We start from the raw sequence: 19012 nt of genomic DNA, 5'->3' as shown, positions 1-19012 counted from the left end.
ATATTTGATTATTTTTTGGTAAATTTGGATAAATGAAATGATTTATTTCAAATGTTTAAGAGTTTTTTGCCTTAGAGCATGTGTGCTCACCAGAGAGAGAGAGATAGTGAGAGGGAAAGTTTGAAATCACCCCCTAGGGAAGCTCTTCTCATTAGCGGCCTGAGGTGATCTTTGAAAATGGTTCGCTATTCACTTGACCCAGAGAACCCCACAAAGTCATGCAAGTCAAGAGGTTCAAATCTTTGTGTTCACTTTAAGAACACTCATGAAACTACCCAGGCCATCAAGGGTATTCATATCCGAAAAGCCACCAAGTATCTGAAGGATGTCACTTTACAAAAGTAGTGTGCGCCATTCCGTCGTTACAATGGTGGAGCTGGTAGATATGCCTACGCTAAACAGTGGGGCTGGACACAAGGTCGATGGCCCAAAAAGAGTGCTAAATGTTTGCTGCACATGCTTAAAAGTGCAGAGAGTATTGCTGAACTTAAGGGGTTAGATGTGGATTCTCTGGTCATTGAGCACATTCAGGTGAACAAGGCACCAAAGATGTGTCATTGTACATACAGAGCTCATGGGCGGATTAACCCATACATGAGCTCCCTCTGCCACATGGAGATGATCCTCACTGAGGAAAAGCAAACTATTCCTAAACCAGAAGAGGAAGTTGCACAGAAGAAAAAGATATCCCAGAAGAAACTGAAGAAACAAAAACATGGCACAGGAATAAAGTCAGCATAAGATAAATGTAGATAAATGTAAAAGGAAAAAAAAAGAAATCGCCCCCAGGGGAGAGGGCCACATCACAATCCCTTCTTCATTCTCCTCCTGGGATCTTGGGAACATATGCATATGTGCTCAGTGTGATTTTCAAGTCACCTGGTACAGGTTTCGAACTGCAGTCAGCCATGAGAGATTCCAGCAACATAACTGCTATGCTATCGGCTGGCCCAAACTTATTTCAAATTTTAAGGCTTCTTTAATTGAAATAGAAAGTAATGCTGTGTCTCACTGAACAAGGAACCATTTTTTTTTAAATCATCCACTAAATTAAATAAACTATTTCATTTTAAAATAACTTCTATCATTTAATGCAGATGAGTGGACTTCCATCAGTCTTCTGTCTTAAGGATATCACTGATTACTTGCTTTCTCACCATCATTTCAAACCCATAACATTCACACGAACTATTGCTGCAAAATCCTACAGTCCTCCTACTAATGCATTGCCTGATTCTCTTATTACAACAAATATTATCACTGCGAAGAAGTATAGTGCTCTGGTTAATAGCATGGGCTCTACAGCCAGACTATCTGGATCCAGGCCCTGGCTCTATTAATTATTAAATGTGCAACTTTAGATAAGTTATATGATCTCTCTGAGCTTCTATTTCCTCACCTTTAAAGTGTAAATAATTATATATATAGTATATATATTTTTTAACATAGCCATAAGAATTAAACAAATTAGTATATATAAAACAGAATTAGAATTAGATATGACGCCTTACATGTTTAATAATTATTTGCATTAATATTAGTTCTCTTTGAGATCATATTATTATTATTATTATTATTATTTTTTTTACAAAGAACAGAGGTTTATTTAGTCCAAAGTTGTGGAGGTTCAATGTCAACAGGTCTTAGCTGGTGAGAATCTTCTTTTTTATTTTTATTTATTTATTTTTCCCATCACCAAGTAGGCTTTATTCCAGGGATGTAAGGATGGTTCAACAGACACAAAACAATAAATGTAATACATCATATTAACAAAAGGAAAGATAAAAACCATAAGATCATATCAATCGGTGCAGAAAAAGCATTCAATAAAATACAACATCCCTTCATGATTAAGACTCTCAGCAAAATGGGCATAGAAAGGACATTCCTCATCACAATAAAACCCACATACAAAAAAACCTATAGCCAACATCATATTGAATGGGGGAAAGCCAAAAGCTTTTCCACTCTGGACTGGAACAAGACAAGGCTGCCTACTTTCTCCACTCCTTTTTTATTTTTTAATTAATTTATTTTTTATTTTATTTTATACATTCAATCATCTTCTTTTTTATTTTATATTTTACATTTAATCCCTGTACATCTCCACAGTATACCAAATGAATCTTCCTAGTATAAATACACTACATATTAGTCCAGCCAGAGACGTTACCTTACATATTATCATCAACAGATAATTTTTTTATCTTTGTATCTGTTAAACATTTTGCTTTTTTTTTTTGTCCGATTCCCTCTCTCCCAGTCTTCATTGCCCACTGTCCTCCCACACTGTCTCTAGTATTCACAGTTGCTCTCATGCTTTTATATCTTCCCATCTTTCAGTTTCTATCATTAATGGAATTGAAACAGCATGGCACATACACACTGTGGAATACTACTGAGCCATAAAAAACAATGAGGCCCTGACATTTGATAGGAAGTGAAAAAATATGGAAGATTTAATGCTGAGTGATTTAATGTCCCCACTTAATAAGTACTGAACGTCTCCACTTCTAATCTTTTCTTTTGTGATCTTCAATATTTTACCTTTTTCCTGCTTCTCTCAATGTACATTATACTAAGTATAACATTATACTAAGTATACTTTTTTCTGGCTTTCTGGAGTTTCTAAATTTCTTTGTTAAAATAGTATTTCTGTCATACCTAATACTTCAAAATTTTCGTATTTTACAGCAGAGCAAAAAAATTACATCTTAAATCACTATCGTTACATATTACCATCTCAGCAGGCCTTCCTCCACCTTCATTATTTCTACATTTTTGCCCAATGAAATGGTGTCAGTATGGAACTTTTACCTTTGCTGGAAGCAAACCCCAGTTCTCTTTAAACAACTACACTCACATGATACAATATCATTAGAAATGTCCTTGCTAGTAAATTGTCCTTGGTACATCAATCTGTTTCTTCAACTTATATGCCAAGTCAGATGAGGCACTGATCATTGCTGAACAAGTAAAGAAGAATATTACCAGTTCTCGACTTCTTTAGTGGCAATAAGAGGCAATAAAGGATTTGTGGATTGTTTGTCTCTTTGCTTGTTTTGGATAGAGTCTCACTTTCACTATCTTCCTGCCTAAGACTCTTGAATTACTGGTATTACTGGCACACTCCATCTTGCCTGGATTTTAGGTTGGACCAGAAGTAGAATGTGGGCCTCCCATGTGGTCCCAGCCTATGTAGCATGATGTATCAGCAGAGAACTGCCCTGTCTGGACCCAAGAGGTTTTCTTTATAGAAAAGCATCAGAAATTTCTTCTTGACCCTTTACTTCTTCCTGCAAAAACCAACTTCTGTAATTTGGTGTCAAACTTGCTTCTGTCAAAGTAATTATCAAACCTTCTGTATGTAAACCATTGGTTTTGATAAATTAAAATGCTACAATATGAAATGCTTTGTAACATAAAGAAGAGAATTGAACTTTGATCAAATCCATAACATGTAAGTCACTTCAGTTCTCACATATAAAATAATACCTACTACTAAGTCATGTGTTCATATCAGCAAAGACATAATTACCAATCTCACATACTTATCTAGAAGACATAATGACCAGGTAAGTAAAGAAAATTATCCATGCCCTAATGTAGTTTGTAAAATTATATTATTAAACTTAAAATTGTACTTGGATGGGAGAGTACACAATAAAAAAAAAATTGAGTTTATTATTTATTTTACTATTTAGTTTTGAAATTGGGTAGACAGCCTGAGTTTATGTCCAAATTATTTAATGACTGTCAAAGGAATGCCTGATTTGAATATTATCAATTTAATTATAAAAATATCACAAATATTACTGTAAATAGAATGAATAAATATTTCTACTAGACTTATATATTTTGCCTAGAATGATTTTGCCCTATGGACTATTTATTTCAATCTTGCAGTACAAGATTTTAATGAATCATATTCAAAATAAATTTTAAAAAGATAAATTGGTATAAGTCAGAAGAAAAAAATGCTGATATTTGAATACATTTTCTATTAAAAATTACATATGGCATAATGGTCATTTTGTAGAGTTCATTAATGAAATTGAGAAGAGATTATTAATCTCCTGAGTGTTAAATTGAATTAGCAGCAGAATTGATCAAGGTTCTTTTGATTCAGAAATATCCTGTGGCTATTATTGATCGAAAGTTTGGGATACTGATTATAACTCAAGTCCAAACACAAAGAACGTGAAATGAAAATTATTTTCTTTCTGAATTTCTTAAATTCAAAACATAAATATTATTTAGTTTAATAGAAGAAACCCTATAGACACAAGTTCTATTGTGGGGATCCACAGGAAAGCATACCTGGCTAGGCTGAAGGCATCGTCGATCAAACCTGCTCGGTTACTGACAGAAAGAACCTATGAGGCCAATCAGAGAAAAAATGGAAACAATTTAGGATTAAAACGGCAGGTGTTCACATATCAAAACAGACCTTTAATGAGCAAATCCAGAGTATACCTCATGGTTCCTGATTAATTGATCAATTAATAATCTCCAGTTCCTTAGATCATAGTTGACTCTAAAATAGCCAGTTTGATTGATGTTCCCCAGCAGCCAGCTTCCTTTATCCAAATAAGTTATTCTGTGTTGCTCTGAAAATAGCATTTTAGGGGATAGATTTTAAACTTAAAGAGTTAACATGGCATGAAGTATCTTTTCATACTAAATAGAAAAAATATCAATAAACGAGAATGCCATCCTAAATACCTAATTTAAACTTACTCTTTAATTAATCACTTGCATCTAGAATTTGCCAGAAACACTTTTAGGTGGTTACTCATTATTAACTCAATTACGTATAAGATAAACATTTATTTTTGTCCCTGACAAATCCCCATTACCTATACCTAATTTTATTTCTCAAAACAAATGTAACCCAAAATCAATAGAGAAAAAAAATTAATGTAATCTAGAAATCTACCACTATATACATGTGACTTCTAATTAGATTGTGTGTGGATATACCACTAAAATAAAAGGGTTAGACACATTCTACTTATTTATTCAGTAAAAACGTGATTCAAACAATAGAGCTCCTTTACTTGAAAGTCTTGTTTCTTGACCTTTTCCTTGTGCTTTCTTGGGAGTATTAATAAATAACAGACTTCTTGTCATCATCAATAATTCAAAAAATGGCAGTCCCATTTGTTCAAGACTCTAGTATTTCCACACAGAATTAAAAACAAAAACAATAAATTCTGCTGATTGGACTTTCTTTGGAAAATAGTAACTTGATTATGTTCACCAGCTAATTCAATTAATGGAAGCCAATAAAAATGATATTATATCTTCTTACATGTTTAATTCTTTCAAATATGGTACACAGAGAGAACTCCATCCACTTGTAAAGTTAGCCTTTATTGACTTCCTAGGACCATAGTTCACCCTTCTGATTTTGTTATTGATCTTCAGGACTCAAGCGTCATAGAATTTACACAGCCAAGTGGACTTTAACACACACACACACATGCACAAGTTCAAAACCATTAAATGCATCAGGGAAACCGTATGTCTCAGGTCTGAACAGGGGACACGCCACTGATTCCTACTCTGTATCAAGGTTTTCACAGATTAGGCTCCAACCAAAAAGTAAATTTCACCCCTTATTTCTTTGAAGAATTGAATTTATAGATCATTCTCTCAAGCAGAAACCAAAAAAGAAAGTATATCATAAGATTTTGAGTTAGACATGAATGACCATTCACTTCTCAGGTCTGAAATGGGGTAGATTAACACAACGCATGTTACAGATTACAAGTTTTCAAGAATCTGCAGTCCAACAAGTTGTACCTAAACCCAAAAATATACGGAGCATAAAAATGTAATCTTTGGGGCCAGCAGGTGGTGCTGTTTTTAAGGTGCCAGACCACCACATGGTCAACCACAGTTCAAGTCCCAGATCAGAAGGCTTGGAATTCACGCCAGGCACATGTGCATCATGTCCAAAATCCCAAGAGGAGAATGGAAGGAGGATTGTGGCATGGCCATTGCCCCCAGTGGGTGAGTTCTCACTTTCTCTCTGTGTGTCTCCAGTGAGCACTCATGCTTTATAACATAAATCTCTCTCTCTCTCTCTAAAATATATATATATATATTTTTTTTCTTTCCCACCTTTAAAAATTATGTCTATTGTAACAGATAAAGAAACAAAGCTCATACAGGTTAATCAAATTGTCCAGGGAAACTGGAAATGGTCCACGTCAGGTTTCTGACTTCACTGTCCTTGAAACCACATTACACTCTATCGGTATTAGATGGTAAAATACTTATTAAAATATAATACACGTTTCACATTCTTATACTGATCTGAAAAGGCAAAAAAAGGCACTGGAAAAAGAATTAGAGCAATGTAGAAAAGCAAGATTCTGGTTTTAGCTTCCCGTACATTCATAGTTGAATTTAGGTAACTGATACTCATTGGTTCTCAATGTCTTTAATCATAATATGAGGGCCCAATAATGGCCTGACAGTACTTTCCAATTCTAAGATTCAGTGGAAGGAGATATTTTTCATAGATATTTTACCTAATTTAAACATGGTACTTAGGCAAATAAATCTGTCAGGTAGTTCTCTACAATACAAATGATTTCTTAAGTCTGTGGAACTTAATAATTGCTTTTTTTCAGATATTTTATGTATTTACACACACAATTGTTTTAAAGAAGCTTTAGAATGCCACCCCCACTTTACAGATATAAAAATGACAATGGAAACAACCAGCAAGAAAATGTGGCGTTTTTGAAAACTAAAAACTTCATAAAGAGATTTTAATAAATCATGGCTAAATTCAGCAAAGAAAAATTAAAACTTAAGAATTTAAGATCTTGAGTAGCTTTAACTATCTTCAAGGGTACTAAGACTTTTAAAATGACAAATAGTAAAACTATGACCGAACTCCCTTCACCTAAGAGCTAATTTGATTATTTCATCTAAAAAGCGTTTTTTCACCAAAAAAAACTTTACAGTGTTAAAGCATCAAGTTTGACAAGTTTGAAATAACACATTTCTATAAAATTAAACCTGTTTTTAAAAGTAATATCCTGTTCACATTTTGGATAGCTGGTAAAACCTAACCCCATTTGATTCACTTGGCTCTAGTTTTTAAGCTTTTCTCGTTCAGCAACTTATAAGTTGCTGTATAATCAAGTATAATCAAAGTAGCATGAATCTGTATATTAAAGTAAAATAAATAAACTCTATACCTTCTACATTATCTGACCAAAATATGAAGGCAGGCATTTATTGTTTTTAAATATGCCATTATTAAATTTATAACTAAAACCTGAAGGTTATTACTGTTCATTAATATTTTTATGTCTTTGTTACAAATGAGATCTTTGGAGAAATGATTCCCTGAAAGATTTTGTAGTAGATTTATAAATATCTTTTCAGTTCTAGTTAATTATATACCTGAAATGTTCTTCAAATTAACTAATGTCAAGCAATGAATTTTAAAGAGATCTTTTCCAATGGCCTAATGAGGTATGGTATTTGATGAGTACCATAATAAAAGTATGGAAGTTATATTTCGAGTGTTGGTAATAATAATTAAACATTATATTAGGATGTATCCAAAATGGCATCAAAGATAAGAGTAGCTGGTATTTTGTATTTTATGCTTTCATCTGAAACAAAAAGAGAGAGAAGATTGGGCATTTTTACCCAATATTTACTGGTTGCAGAAGAATTACAATTTACAAAAAAAGAATAACAAGGGTAACAATGTAGGACACATTCAGGGATAATAACACATGTTGGTTCCCTCACTGGACTCATGAAAATCACATGAGATAGTGTTTTGTAGAACCTATAGAACCTTGTACATCTATCCAAAGATATCATATTCATTGACAGATCTGGAAAGAAAACTACCAAATTTACCACTAAAACTGTAGTGTGTGTGTGTGTGTGTGTGTGTGTGTGTGTGTGTGAGAGAGAGAGAGAGAGAGAGAGAGAGAGAGAGAAAGAAAGAGGGTAGCCAGAAGAAGGGTAGAGAGATTAAGAAAACCAAGCTTCTAATGCTGATTCTTCATGCAATTAAAGAAACTGAAATCTGGGGCAAATTCTTTCTTTCTTTCTTTCTTTTTTTTTTTTTCTGGAGAGGTTATTGCTATAGAGCACATGTGCTCTCCAGAAAGACAGAGAGAGACAGAGTCAGAAAGCAAGAAATCACCCGCCGGGGGGATGGCCACACCGCAATCTTTTCTCCTCCATTCTCCTCTCGGGATCTTGGGCACAGACACACATGTCCACCATGAGGTTAAGCCACCGGGTCCGGGACTCGAACTGTGGTCGACTATATAGGAGTCCAGCGGCATAGCCATTACATGATCTGCTGGTTCCCCAAGGGGCAAATTATTTCTAAAGCATTATTTTCTTTATTTGTAAGAGGGGAATAAAAATAATAATCACTGTAAAGGTTTGTAAGTCTTAAATGAGCCACTGCTGAGAAAGGCATTACAACATTACGATCTTTTTAATGTTTACTTCTCATTGTCAGGATCATTTCTCTTTTATTTTAAATATTCTCTTTCACAATATTTAGCAGTAAATTTCCCTCCACTCACTGGAGAGCCATTTACCATCAATGGAATAACAAGTCACCATGCAAGTGACTATATTTCTAAATGTTTGAACTCGGTATTTGCAAAGAATGAAAAACATTATACACTCCTATATTCTGTGAATAACAAAATTTGGTTTAACTATTTTTAGGCAAAAAAAAAAATCTGTCCCTTATCTTGAAATGAGATATCCATTCATAATATTTTTAAAAATTGAACTATCAGGAATATATGATAATTCAAATCTAATTTATACTTTATGCTATCCATCAATAATTTTGCCTTAATATCTGATGAGATCAAACCTATATCACTACTGACAATGAACAATTGCAACAAAATATTGGTGTGGTTAATTACTTGTGGTATTTTTAACATATGTTGACAAGAATTTATAGACTATATTCTTCATTTTTATTTGTTTATTTTTTTCTAGAGAGACAGACCTTTGCTATAGGGCATGTGCGCTCACCAGAGAGACAGAGAGAGAGAGACAGAGAGAGACAGAAATTATCCCCCACCCCAAGGGAGATGGCCAAACTGCAATCCCTTCTCTTCTATTCCCTTCTTGGGATTTTGGACACTCATGTACATGCAGCCGGTATGAATTTTAAGCCGCTGAGTCTGGGACTTGAACCACAGTCAACTCTGTGGGAGTCCAGCAACATTATCATTATGTCATATACTGGTCTGTAGTCTTCATGTTTTTATGCAGAACAGTTATCATTGCTATTAGTGGACTACATTGGGGGGGGGGAAGACATGACAGCATATAAAGAAGATCAGACTTAATCATCTTTTTCTTTCTCAATCTTTGGTATTGGCTTTTTTTAGTCATTATTATGAAGGACTTCAAGACAAAATAGAATACAATTAGAATGAGACTGAAAAGACAAGAGAGAAAGGTTGTCTATCTCTAGGTCTGTTTTGGAAATTTTCTTTTAGATTTTTATACTTATATCATTTTCAGAAAACATTTCAGGTAGAATTTATTTAGTGTGGCAATCCAACAAAAGCCTCAACATTTCAGCTATGACAATGTTTACATAGACAGAAGATCTGTTATAAATGAATAAAAATGGCACATTGCATGGCTCAGATTGCACTCTGCACCATTTTGGGGGGAGTGTGCCATTCATGTCACAGTCCATGCAAATAGCACCTCCTCGAATAGTACACTGCACAGATATCCAGCTGTGTGTATAATAACCATGCAAATCAATGTGGGTGGTATTTCAGGCAAACATATGGTTGGAACCAATTCATTTTTATTATTCCTATATTATAATGAAAGGTTATAAAGTAAAACAAACCCTCAAATAAAACAACCTGTGCCGACTGGTCAAAACCATGACTATTTTCCATACTTTGTGTGGAGAAAAAAGGTATCATAAATAAGAGTAAGAAAACAGAGTTAGGAAAAAATGGGCCCAGGAATCAGAATTTCCCTGAAACCTCTCCTTTCTACAAGGAGTGTAGGGCTCATCCGATGTTTGATCATTATCTTTACCCTTTTGTACTTTCACATTTTCATTCTATCTTCCAAAAATGAATGTTTTACTTTATTTTTTATAAACAATTCTGTCTCACCTCCCCAACAATCCTATAAAAGGAATGATTATTTTAATAACACCACTTTCACTCACCATTTTTTTAAACAAAATATGTAGATAAATAAAACAACTATATGAGGAGAAAAGAGAAACATCAAGATAAATAATGCAGTAAGTGTGAGTTCAGAATCATGGTATAATGCTAACTCCAAGAAATGAAAATAATAGTTTATAATAAACAGTTTAAAAGGAGAAACACCAGTAAATTTTATAAGTAGGCATTTTAGTGCATTACTACCTTATGTACAAATGTGTAAGTAAAAGATTTTCATAGCATGCAATTATTTGATAAAAAATACAATAATGTGAAAATTTGAATGAAAATTCACCTGAACTATAAGCTTTTATAATTCTGGGAATCAGATTAGATTTTGCTATAATAACATTTTCTTGTATATCGATTTATCTATTTTTGAGCATTTAAATCTCTCATGTAATAGCAAAACTGAGGGGAAGAAACAGTATTTGTTGTTTTGTTTATACTTGTACTTACTGCAAAAAAAGAGACTTGTGGTTGTTTAAAATGATGATGACAAAATAGCAAAATAATATTAATTAATTCACATTAGTACAGTGTAAGAAAAATGAAATATGGACACATTCAGCCATCTAAATCTAAATGAAATGTAACATAAAGATAGTAACTAACTTTTCCCAAATCAGTAGAAAATAGATGTAAAAGGGACATGTTCACAGTCTGGCATGAAGGATGTAGATTGGATTCAAGAAATAGCTTTCTGACAGGGAATTGAAATAGGTCACTATCTTATTTGCAGATATTTAGAAAGAAAATAGAATCTCATCTCTCTTTGCTCCTTGTGATTTGACCCTAACTGGGGGATGGCTTGATGACCTGCTTAAGTCCCTCCCTTCTGGCCCTATAATTATCTAATTCCATAGAGAATATTGCCTCTCTCATCCCTTAAAGAGATAGTCTGTAAAAGAAGTAGGAAAATGGAATTTAAAATAAGGCCTGTGTTTCAGTATTTGGCATTCGGTTCTGTTAGTACTAATGATTACATTTTAATTATTCTGGGGATTGTAAAATTATCCAGTTTAAAGCAGCTAACTTTGAGACTACAAATACTTACTTTCATATTTTCTCTTCACCATCAAATAAATAAATAAATTTAGTAATTACATAGGTAAACTGAAATTACACCATTTATTGATAGAAACTCTACTGTATCTAATTGTGTAAATGTGGTTATCATTCCCCATCTTCTCTTTCTAATTTGTCTTTATTCACATTTTATAACAACTGAAACCAGAGGTTAAGTTGCTAAACAATTATCTGAAGCCAAATAGTTCCTTGAGGGAGAATATATATTTTACCTGATTTGTTAGACACCCAAATAATTGCTTCTGAAGACACATGGCTTCTATTTCCTACCACAATAGTTAATGGAATCTGCCACAGGTAACTGCAAAATAAAAGAGAACCTTTAAGAATAAAAATAGCTATATCAAAACAAAAACAAGCAGTACTTCCCGTGCATTTTCTGTGTGAATTTTATTACATTCTTTAGAGAAACTTAAAAAAAAAATTCAAGTCATAAAAGGAGTAATTCCCCAGGTAAATTCACTCTTTCAATGCCACTAAGAAGACTTGACCTCTAAAAGTTTTAATTTCAATGCAAAAGAAGAAATGCCAAGAAAACAATTTATCTAGCAAAAAAAAAAAGCATTTTGCATTAGAAATAAAAAGTAACTAAACTCCATGAATCAGAGCCACTACATATACTGATTCAAGTCTAAAAATAACTTCTTTCTCGATGACATTAAAACACGTTTTGGTGGCTTCAAGCATTAACATTTCAACATTCTTATTTATTGTTTAATGATTTTAAGGAATATTAACTTAATAGAAAGATTAATATGGCACACCAAAGTTTACCCAGCAAAGAAGAAAGGACATGCAAAACTAACTAGTTTCCTTCTAAATCTGTATCAATATAAAGAATACAGAAGGAAAATTTAATGCACTATTTTCTGAAGTAGAATTTCTAAATGGACATGTCAAAGCATCCACCAGCAGGCAGTGGTCTGTCATGAGCCTCAGCTGCTAAAGAGAATCAGTTTCTTTCTCTCTCTCTCTTTTTTTTTTTTTGTCTTTTAAAAGTTATTTTATAACTGTTAGTGTAATTTCTAATTTATATTTGATAATTGTACAAGATTTTAGGGTATAGGCTGTTTTTTCAAAACAATATATAATCTGTAATGACCAAATTAGAATAACAAACATCTCCACTGACTGCATACAAGTAGAGAGTACGGTCGTGGGTACTGGAAGATGGAAAGGAGTAGAGAATGTGAGGGTGGAAGCAACTTGGTAATATGTGCAAGAGAGCATGTAAATAAGTGGAATGTTTTTTAGAACACCACCACACAGTAAATTAAAGATAGCTGGTGACAATTTAGTTTATTTTCAAAATAATCAGAGAAGCAGGTTTTGAATGTACACAATACAAAGCAACGATAAATGTTAGAGATGCCATGACCTTATTTGATCATTGTGCATTATTAAAGAGTAGCACCTTCTAATATTTACCTTTTATAGGATAAAAATTGAGATTTACAGTTGTACATTAATTAATATCCATTCAATTTCAAATAAGTAGAAAGAGATATGAGGGATTATTTTGCAATAATTCTAGTGACAATACATTGTTTCCTTCCTTGAAAGATGATTTGTCATTACATCATTAGCAGCAGAGATAGCCAACAATTCCAGTATTGAAAAAAAATTTTTTTTCTATTCTAGAAGTGTAAAAATAGATACCGTGTGAGCTCAGTAACTGTAAGAGTAAATGTAGAGTTGAAAATTGTTCAAGGATCAAACTTGAGGTAATAAACAGTATAATTATGTCTTTTGGGGGATGGAAGAGGAGAACATCTCTTCTGACTTTGACATGTAGAATTTGATTTTTTAAGCCTTTACTGTTTTGTATCCATCAAAAATGGAATTACTAGTTGAAAAGTTCCAAATGGAAGACTGTGAGAAATTCATAATTGTATTGCAACTGCTATCTCCAGTATTGGAAGTCAAAATGATATGTTTAAGATTCTAAATTTTAAAACTCTGCTGGACTCAAGACAGTTGGAGTTTCAACTACATAGAAATACTAAGTTCTGCTATTATGGGCTCCAAAGAACTGGATTCCAATCAATTTAGAGTAACCTAAAAACTAAAATAGAAAAAAAAGTAACCAAGTGTTTATTGATTCATTAGATAGTAGTTAGTGACCAATGACCCATTAAGCTATTTAATAAATAACTTCAAAATTCTACCATGGTACTAAGAATATACCACAATATTTAATGACAGGTTTATTACAAGGACAATACAGAGAATCGATCTCTTTTTTTTAACGGTTATCTTCTAAGAATAATTCATCTCTTTTGATCATTGAAAAGAACAGTTAAGAGCAAAATTTTACCACTGAGTCCAAAGTGGACATCTCTAGAAGATGTAAGACCAAGTGGCATCCACCAGACCATGAAAGACAAAAACACTGTGTGTCTCCCCTCAATATATGCTAAATGTCTGCACTCTATGGCAGAAACTGAGAGATTTGAAGAGATAGAAATAGAAAAGACAATTGTAGACACCAGAGTCTGTATAGGGGCTGAGGGGGGATAGAAAATACGAGAGGATAGGGGAAAAAAGCATTGAACAGAGAAAGGGATGCCTGTAAATAGGGCAAATGGGTTGTGGAACAGCACACCCCAATGGTATGTTGCTAGACTCCGTGGCAGGTTAAAGCAGCCAGACAGCACAGGGCTGACCCTGTGGTTCGTGTCCCCAACCTGGACGCTTGAGAAATACACTGAGTGTGTGCATGCATGAACATGCCCAAAATCCATAATGGAGTGAGAGATGTAGGATGGGGACTCAGTGTGATCCTGCCACCTAGAGAGTGCTTGCTTCTCTCCCTCACTCTCTGTCAGGAGAGTACGTAACCCCTATAGTGAATTAAATGATCAGTTAAATTAAATTGAAATATTAAGTTTTCAACAACAAAAGAAAATGAAAAAGGGATTTTGTTACTCGTGTGTGTGTGTGTGTGTGTGTAGCTTGAAAATAATTAGTAGAGCAAAAATTGAAGGTACATATCATAATGTGGTGGTTTTTGTTGAAAAAATGAATACAGTCATCCCTTTGATTTGATTATTGCACATTATAGGCTTGCTTCCAAAATCCATATTATACACCATAAAGAGGTGTGACAATTAAATGTAAATAAGAGGTTATATATTTTTTAAAGAATTATTTATTTAATTTTATTAATTCATTCATTTATTTTTTTTTAATTTGGTCAGAGAGAGAGAAAGAGAGGGAAAGTGAGAAAGTAAGCAACCAGGTCGGGACTCAAACCATGGTCAGCCATGTGGGAGTATCCAGCGCCATGACACCACCTGCTGGCCCCAAGGTTATACATTTTTAAAAGTTAATTATGAAAAAGTAAAAATAAAAATGAGAGCCAACAATGCCCAACTATAGGTCTTATTCTCTTATTTTTGCACATACAAAATCTTGGAAACACTTGGGAATCAGTTACTATTGGATTTTAATGAATGGATTTGATTTAAGTAAAATAAAAGGGGACACAAATAAGTCTGTAAGTAAAACAGATTAATTTTGAAAACATGACTTTTTTGTATGTATCTTACACATTGAATTGGGTCAGCTAAATTGTGAAAACAAATATTAGTTAAAAATAAAGGAATACATGAAATTAAGGATACTAAAAATCCTCAAAGATAAATGTATCTTTTTTGTAGCATGATCATGAAATATTTGCAAAACATTATCTGTCCCTAATATAGACACTTATGTATTAAAGTGTGTGCTTCCAAATAGTGATTATGATAGATATTAGTATGTTTCAAGAGTTGAGCCTCAGAAAGTGTTTCTAAACTTCCAGAAAAAGAGATTCGATAAATACTTGCAAGTTGATTATAGTAATACCACAGGCATACAGGAAACTTCCTAGCTATCAGACATCGTATCACACAGCTGTTTACATGCCAAAAAGTTAACCCTAAAGTTTTGGGGTATAAATACTGGAGTATTTTGTTAAACTTTTTAAATAGACTTGTGTGTTTTTTTCTAGGAATGTTTTAGCACTCACTCCTGTGTGTTGTGTGTGTTTGTGTGAGTGTGTGTATGTGTGTGTCTACAAACCAAAATCTGTACATTGTCACAGAGACCAAGATAGAAGTTATATTACCAAGCACATCTGAAATTTGTAATCATTTCTAAATTTTTGTATTGTCAATACTACGTAAGTTATTTTTCATAACTTCCTAACAGCACATATTTGGTATTTTCATAAATGTCATTTCAAAATCAAAGAAAGGAGGCCAGTTCTAGGTGCAGCAATAATGCTTTGCAATGCTGGACCCCCATGAGAGGGTCCTGGGTTCACATCCCACAGCATCCCTGTAAAACTGGGGAGTATGTGCACATGCCCACGGTCAGGGCTGGTTGAGGCTGGGGTAAATCAAAGGGTGAGGACTCTGGTAGGCTGTCTTTCTCAACTCTTTTTCTCTCATTGAAATAAATAAATAAATAAATAAGTAAATTTAAAAGAATATACTTTGCAAAAACTTATATAACATGTGACACGTTAAAGTATGATAATGATGTTGCTTCGTGATTACAAGTTGAAAGCCTAAAAGACACTAAACAGAAGAGCCCTGTGTCATATGCTGCAGAGAAATTTGAGATTACAGTGGTTTATGTTTAAAAAGAGATTAGAAGAAAGAATTTGCAAAATTAGATTGCGTTCCAGCTGCTTAAATTTAATTTGAATTTTAGTAATCTCATTTTAAGCATTTAAAACTACTTAGAAAGAAAAATAAACATCCATTTTAAAAGACCACCCAAGATTTTTTTACTAGTCCCTGGAATATCTCTTTTCATCAGTAGTTTGTATTATTACAATAAAACACTGTTTATTCTAATGATTGTATTAAGATAGGAAAGAATGTGCACCTATTTTAGGTTGACTGTGAAATCTTTTTTTAAAATTGTATCAACATAAACGAATCGTCAGTGTAGATTTCATAAAAAACTATTCAGATTTCCGTCCCCAGGTCAGTAAGACAATGAAAGCATAACTGTGGAGTTAAATGTAATTCCCTACAGCAGAGAATGCTGCGAAGTTCCTTGGTGTATAAAGACATTACCTAACATTACACACATCAAGTTTATAAACTGAAAAAACTAAACAGTTCGGAAGTTAAAGTACCAAAATCCTAGCACATGTTTTACACTGTTGCATCTCCACTAACCTGCCATCATTGTTAGTTACATACAGACTCTCCCTGTCCATGCTCTAATACAACTATGACATCTGAAAAGTACAATCGCTCGGTACAGGAACAAGTGCTCTAGGTATGTTTTAGTCACCTTCTAGTGTCCACTAGGAAAACAAAGACAAGATTAATTATTCCAGCTGAGAGAATATCGGGGCAGGCAGGTGGTATGGTGGTTGGAGCACTGGACTCCTACATGACTGACTGAGGTTTGAGTCTTGGACCTGGTGGCTTGCTTTTTCATGTTCTGTCTCTCTCTCTCTCTCTCTCATAATCATAATAATGATAAAAAATAAATAAATAATTATTTTTAAATATCCAGACTTTGTAGGATTTCTGGGACAGTTAGAAGGTTTCGCTACAACCAATGTTTGCATTGTATAATAAAGACCCAGGAAGGTTATCCACAAAGGCCAGATAGAATTGTCATTGAAGCTTTAACCAGAATTTAATAGTGAATTAAATGACCGGTTACATACAATTGGAAAGCTAAGTTTTCAGCAACAAGCTCTTTTCTATTCAAAAAAAGAAAGCAATTCATTCTTAAGGTTAATGGGATGCCTTGTGTTAGCTTACACTTCGTATTTTATATGCCAAGTTCTCAGGGTTCAGAACGATCCTTATGATTTTACAACTCCAGCAAAGCGAACCTCTCTAGATGTTACATATGCTTTTACTACAGCCTGGGAGAATTTCTTCCTTTAAAGAGTCAGACTCGTGGCTGGTACATCTGGTGCCTGTTATGGGATGACAGAGTATTTTTGTTCAAAATGTGTTCTGTCGTCTGTGTGTCCTTTATGTTTTCTGCATCAATGATGCTCTCGTGTCAGACCGATCATTCTCAGAGGCCAGGCTTGACTCTCTCTAAGTTTGCCACAGTCAAGTAGTTTTTATGTACTTTCTGGCAAGGCCAGGTTGACGCCTAAGCATGTTTAGCCTGGGGCCAGACGGTAGATGATTAGAAGCCGCACTTGGCAGCTGTGGGGAATTGAGCCTGGGTGAAGAAGCACTGACAGAGTCAGTCTCTGACAGTGGTGACAGCATGGCAGGGTAAAACTGTATTCCACGAGTCTTCAACAGCTGGCTTGAAAAGGGCACTGAGTTAAAGGTCGGACTACATACTGAGGAGATTCAAGACACTGCTTTCTTAAGTCAGATTCCAAATGTAGTCACCAGAAAACATTCCTTAACTTCTCAATCTCTTCTCTATACGGTCAGTTTTAGAGCTAACCTACCCGGGAATGCTTTCCACTCACTCCTCTTGGCCATGACAAAGTAAATTGAATGGGTGCTTGGATCTCCTCGAAACATGGGGATGAGAGTCAGACTCCTAATTTTCCAAGGTAATGGGAGAAACCAAATCTAAATATCTCATTTTATTCATTAATTTTACCTCTTTTCCTCTCCATCTTCACTCTCAACCTCTTGCCAGATCTCTTAAAGAAATAAAGCTGATTGATTTAAGTTAAATCTTTCCTTGGCTTAGCCTTTAATAAGACAAACTAGGCAGAAAATATAAAGTAGAAAATAAACAGTGATTGAGTGGATGCACATTGGTAATGCAACTAGACCCACAGAGGAAAGGTCCCAGACTGGCATCCTGGGGTTGAAGTACCCAGGGCTATTTGGATGCCTATAATCAGGGCCAGGTGAGACTGGGAGTGGATCACAGAGTGAGAATCCTGTGGCAGGTACCTGTCTGTGTGTGTGTGTTATCTATCACTCTCTCTCATTGAAGAAATAAATAAACAAACTTTAAAAATAGTTTAAAAAAATGTTTTTAACCCTACATATTGTATTGACGGTAATTATGCAGCATTTTTCAAAAGAAAGTTAAAAATAAAAAAAAAACAAGGTCCTATATATGCTGTCTTATTTAGTAGTTGTAAGCATAAAAATGAGGGGGAGAGCATGAACATTTTGAAAATAGATGGCATTGATACTTGACATTTTTAAGAGAGATTTTTGCTACAGAGTGTGTGTGCTTGCCAGAGAAATAAAGACAGAGAGACAGAAAGCAAGAAGTCACACCCCAAGGGATGGCCACACCACAATTCCTTCTCCATTGTCCTCTCAGAATTTTGAGCACACACGTACACACATTCGGCATGAGTTTTAAGCTACTGGGTCTGGGACTCAAGCCACAGACAACTACATGGGAGTCCAGTGATGTAACCATTACACCATCTGCTGATTTCAGATACTTGACTTCTTTACAGTATCTGTTTGAGTTTTCCTTTGACTCAGATTATTATATAGTTCACATTTTTGTTTGTTTTATTTAGTTTTTCTGGGTTGTTGAATTGTATTCTTATTTACTTTTTACATCTCATATTTTGCTCAATTTCATTTAATTCACTGAAACACAATTTTCTTATATTTAATTCTATATCATTCATGGGAGAAAGTGAAAAATCATATCTTTTTAAAATAATTATTTCATTTCATTTATTTATTTATTTATTTATTTATTTATTTATTTATTTATTTATT

The 19012-nt window shown here is 34.0% G+C and overlaps 1 protein-coding gene across 1 annotated transcript in view; it reads right to left on the bottom strand.

Annotated features, from left to right (window-relative positions):
* TRHDE (thyrotropin releasing hormone degrading enzyme) overlaps positions 1–19012 on the bottom strand; it is a 427616-nt gene that overhangs the window by 79737 nt on the left and 328867 nt on the right. Inside the window, exons 11-13 of the mRNA XM_006146207.2 lie at positions 11531–11619; positions 4477–4610; positions 4321–4376 (exon numbers count right to left, since the gene is read on the bottom strand). Of these exons, the coding sequence (XP_006146269.1) occupies positions 4321–4376; positions 4477–4610; positions 11531–11619 (279 nt within the window). The remainder of the gene's footprint in view (positions 1–4320; positions 4377–4476; positions 4611–11530; positions 11620–19012) is intronic.

Source organism: Tupaia chinensis, unplaced genomic scaffold (assembly GCF_000334495.1).
Source record: "Tupaia chinensis unplaced genomic scaffold, TupChi_1.0 Scaffold000168_1, whole genome shotgun sequence".
Lineage (NCBI taxonomy): Eukaryota > Metazoa > Chordata > Mammalia > Scandentia > Tupaiidae > Tupaia > Tupaia belangeri.
The sequence above is the reverse complement of the archived record's forward strand: the minus strand, read 5'-3'. Positions and strand labels throughout refer to the sequence as shown.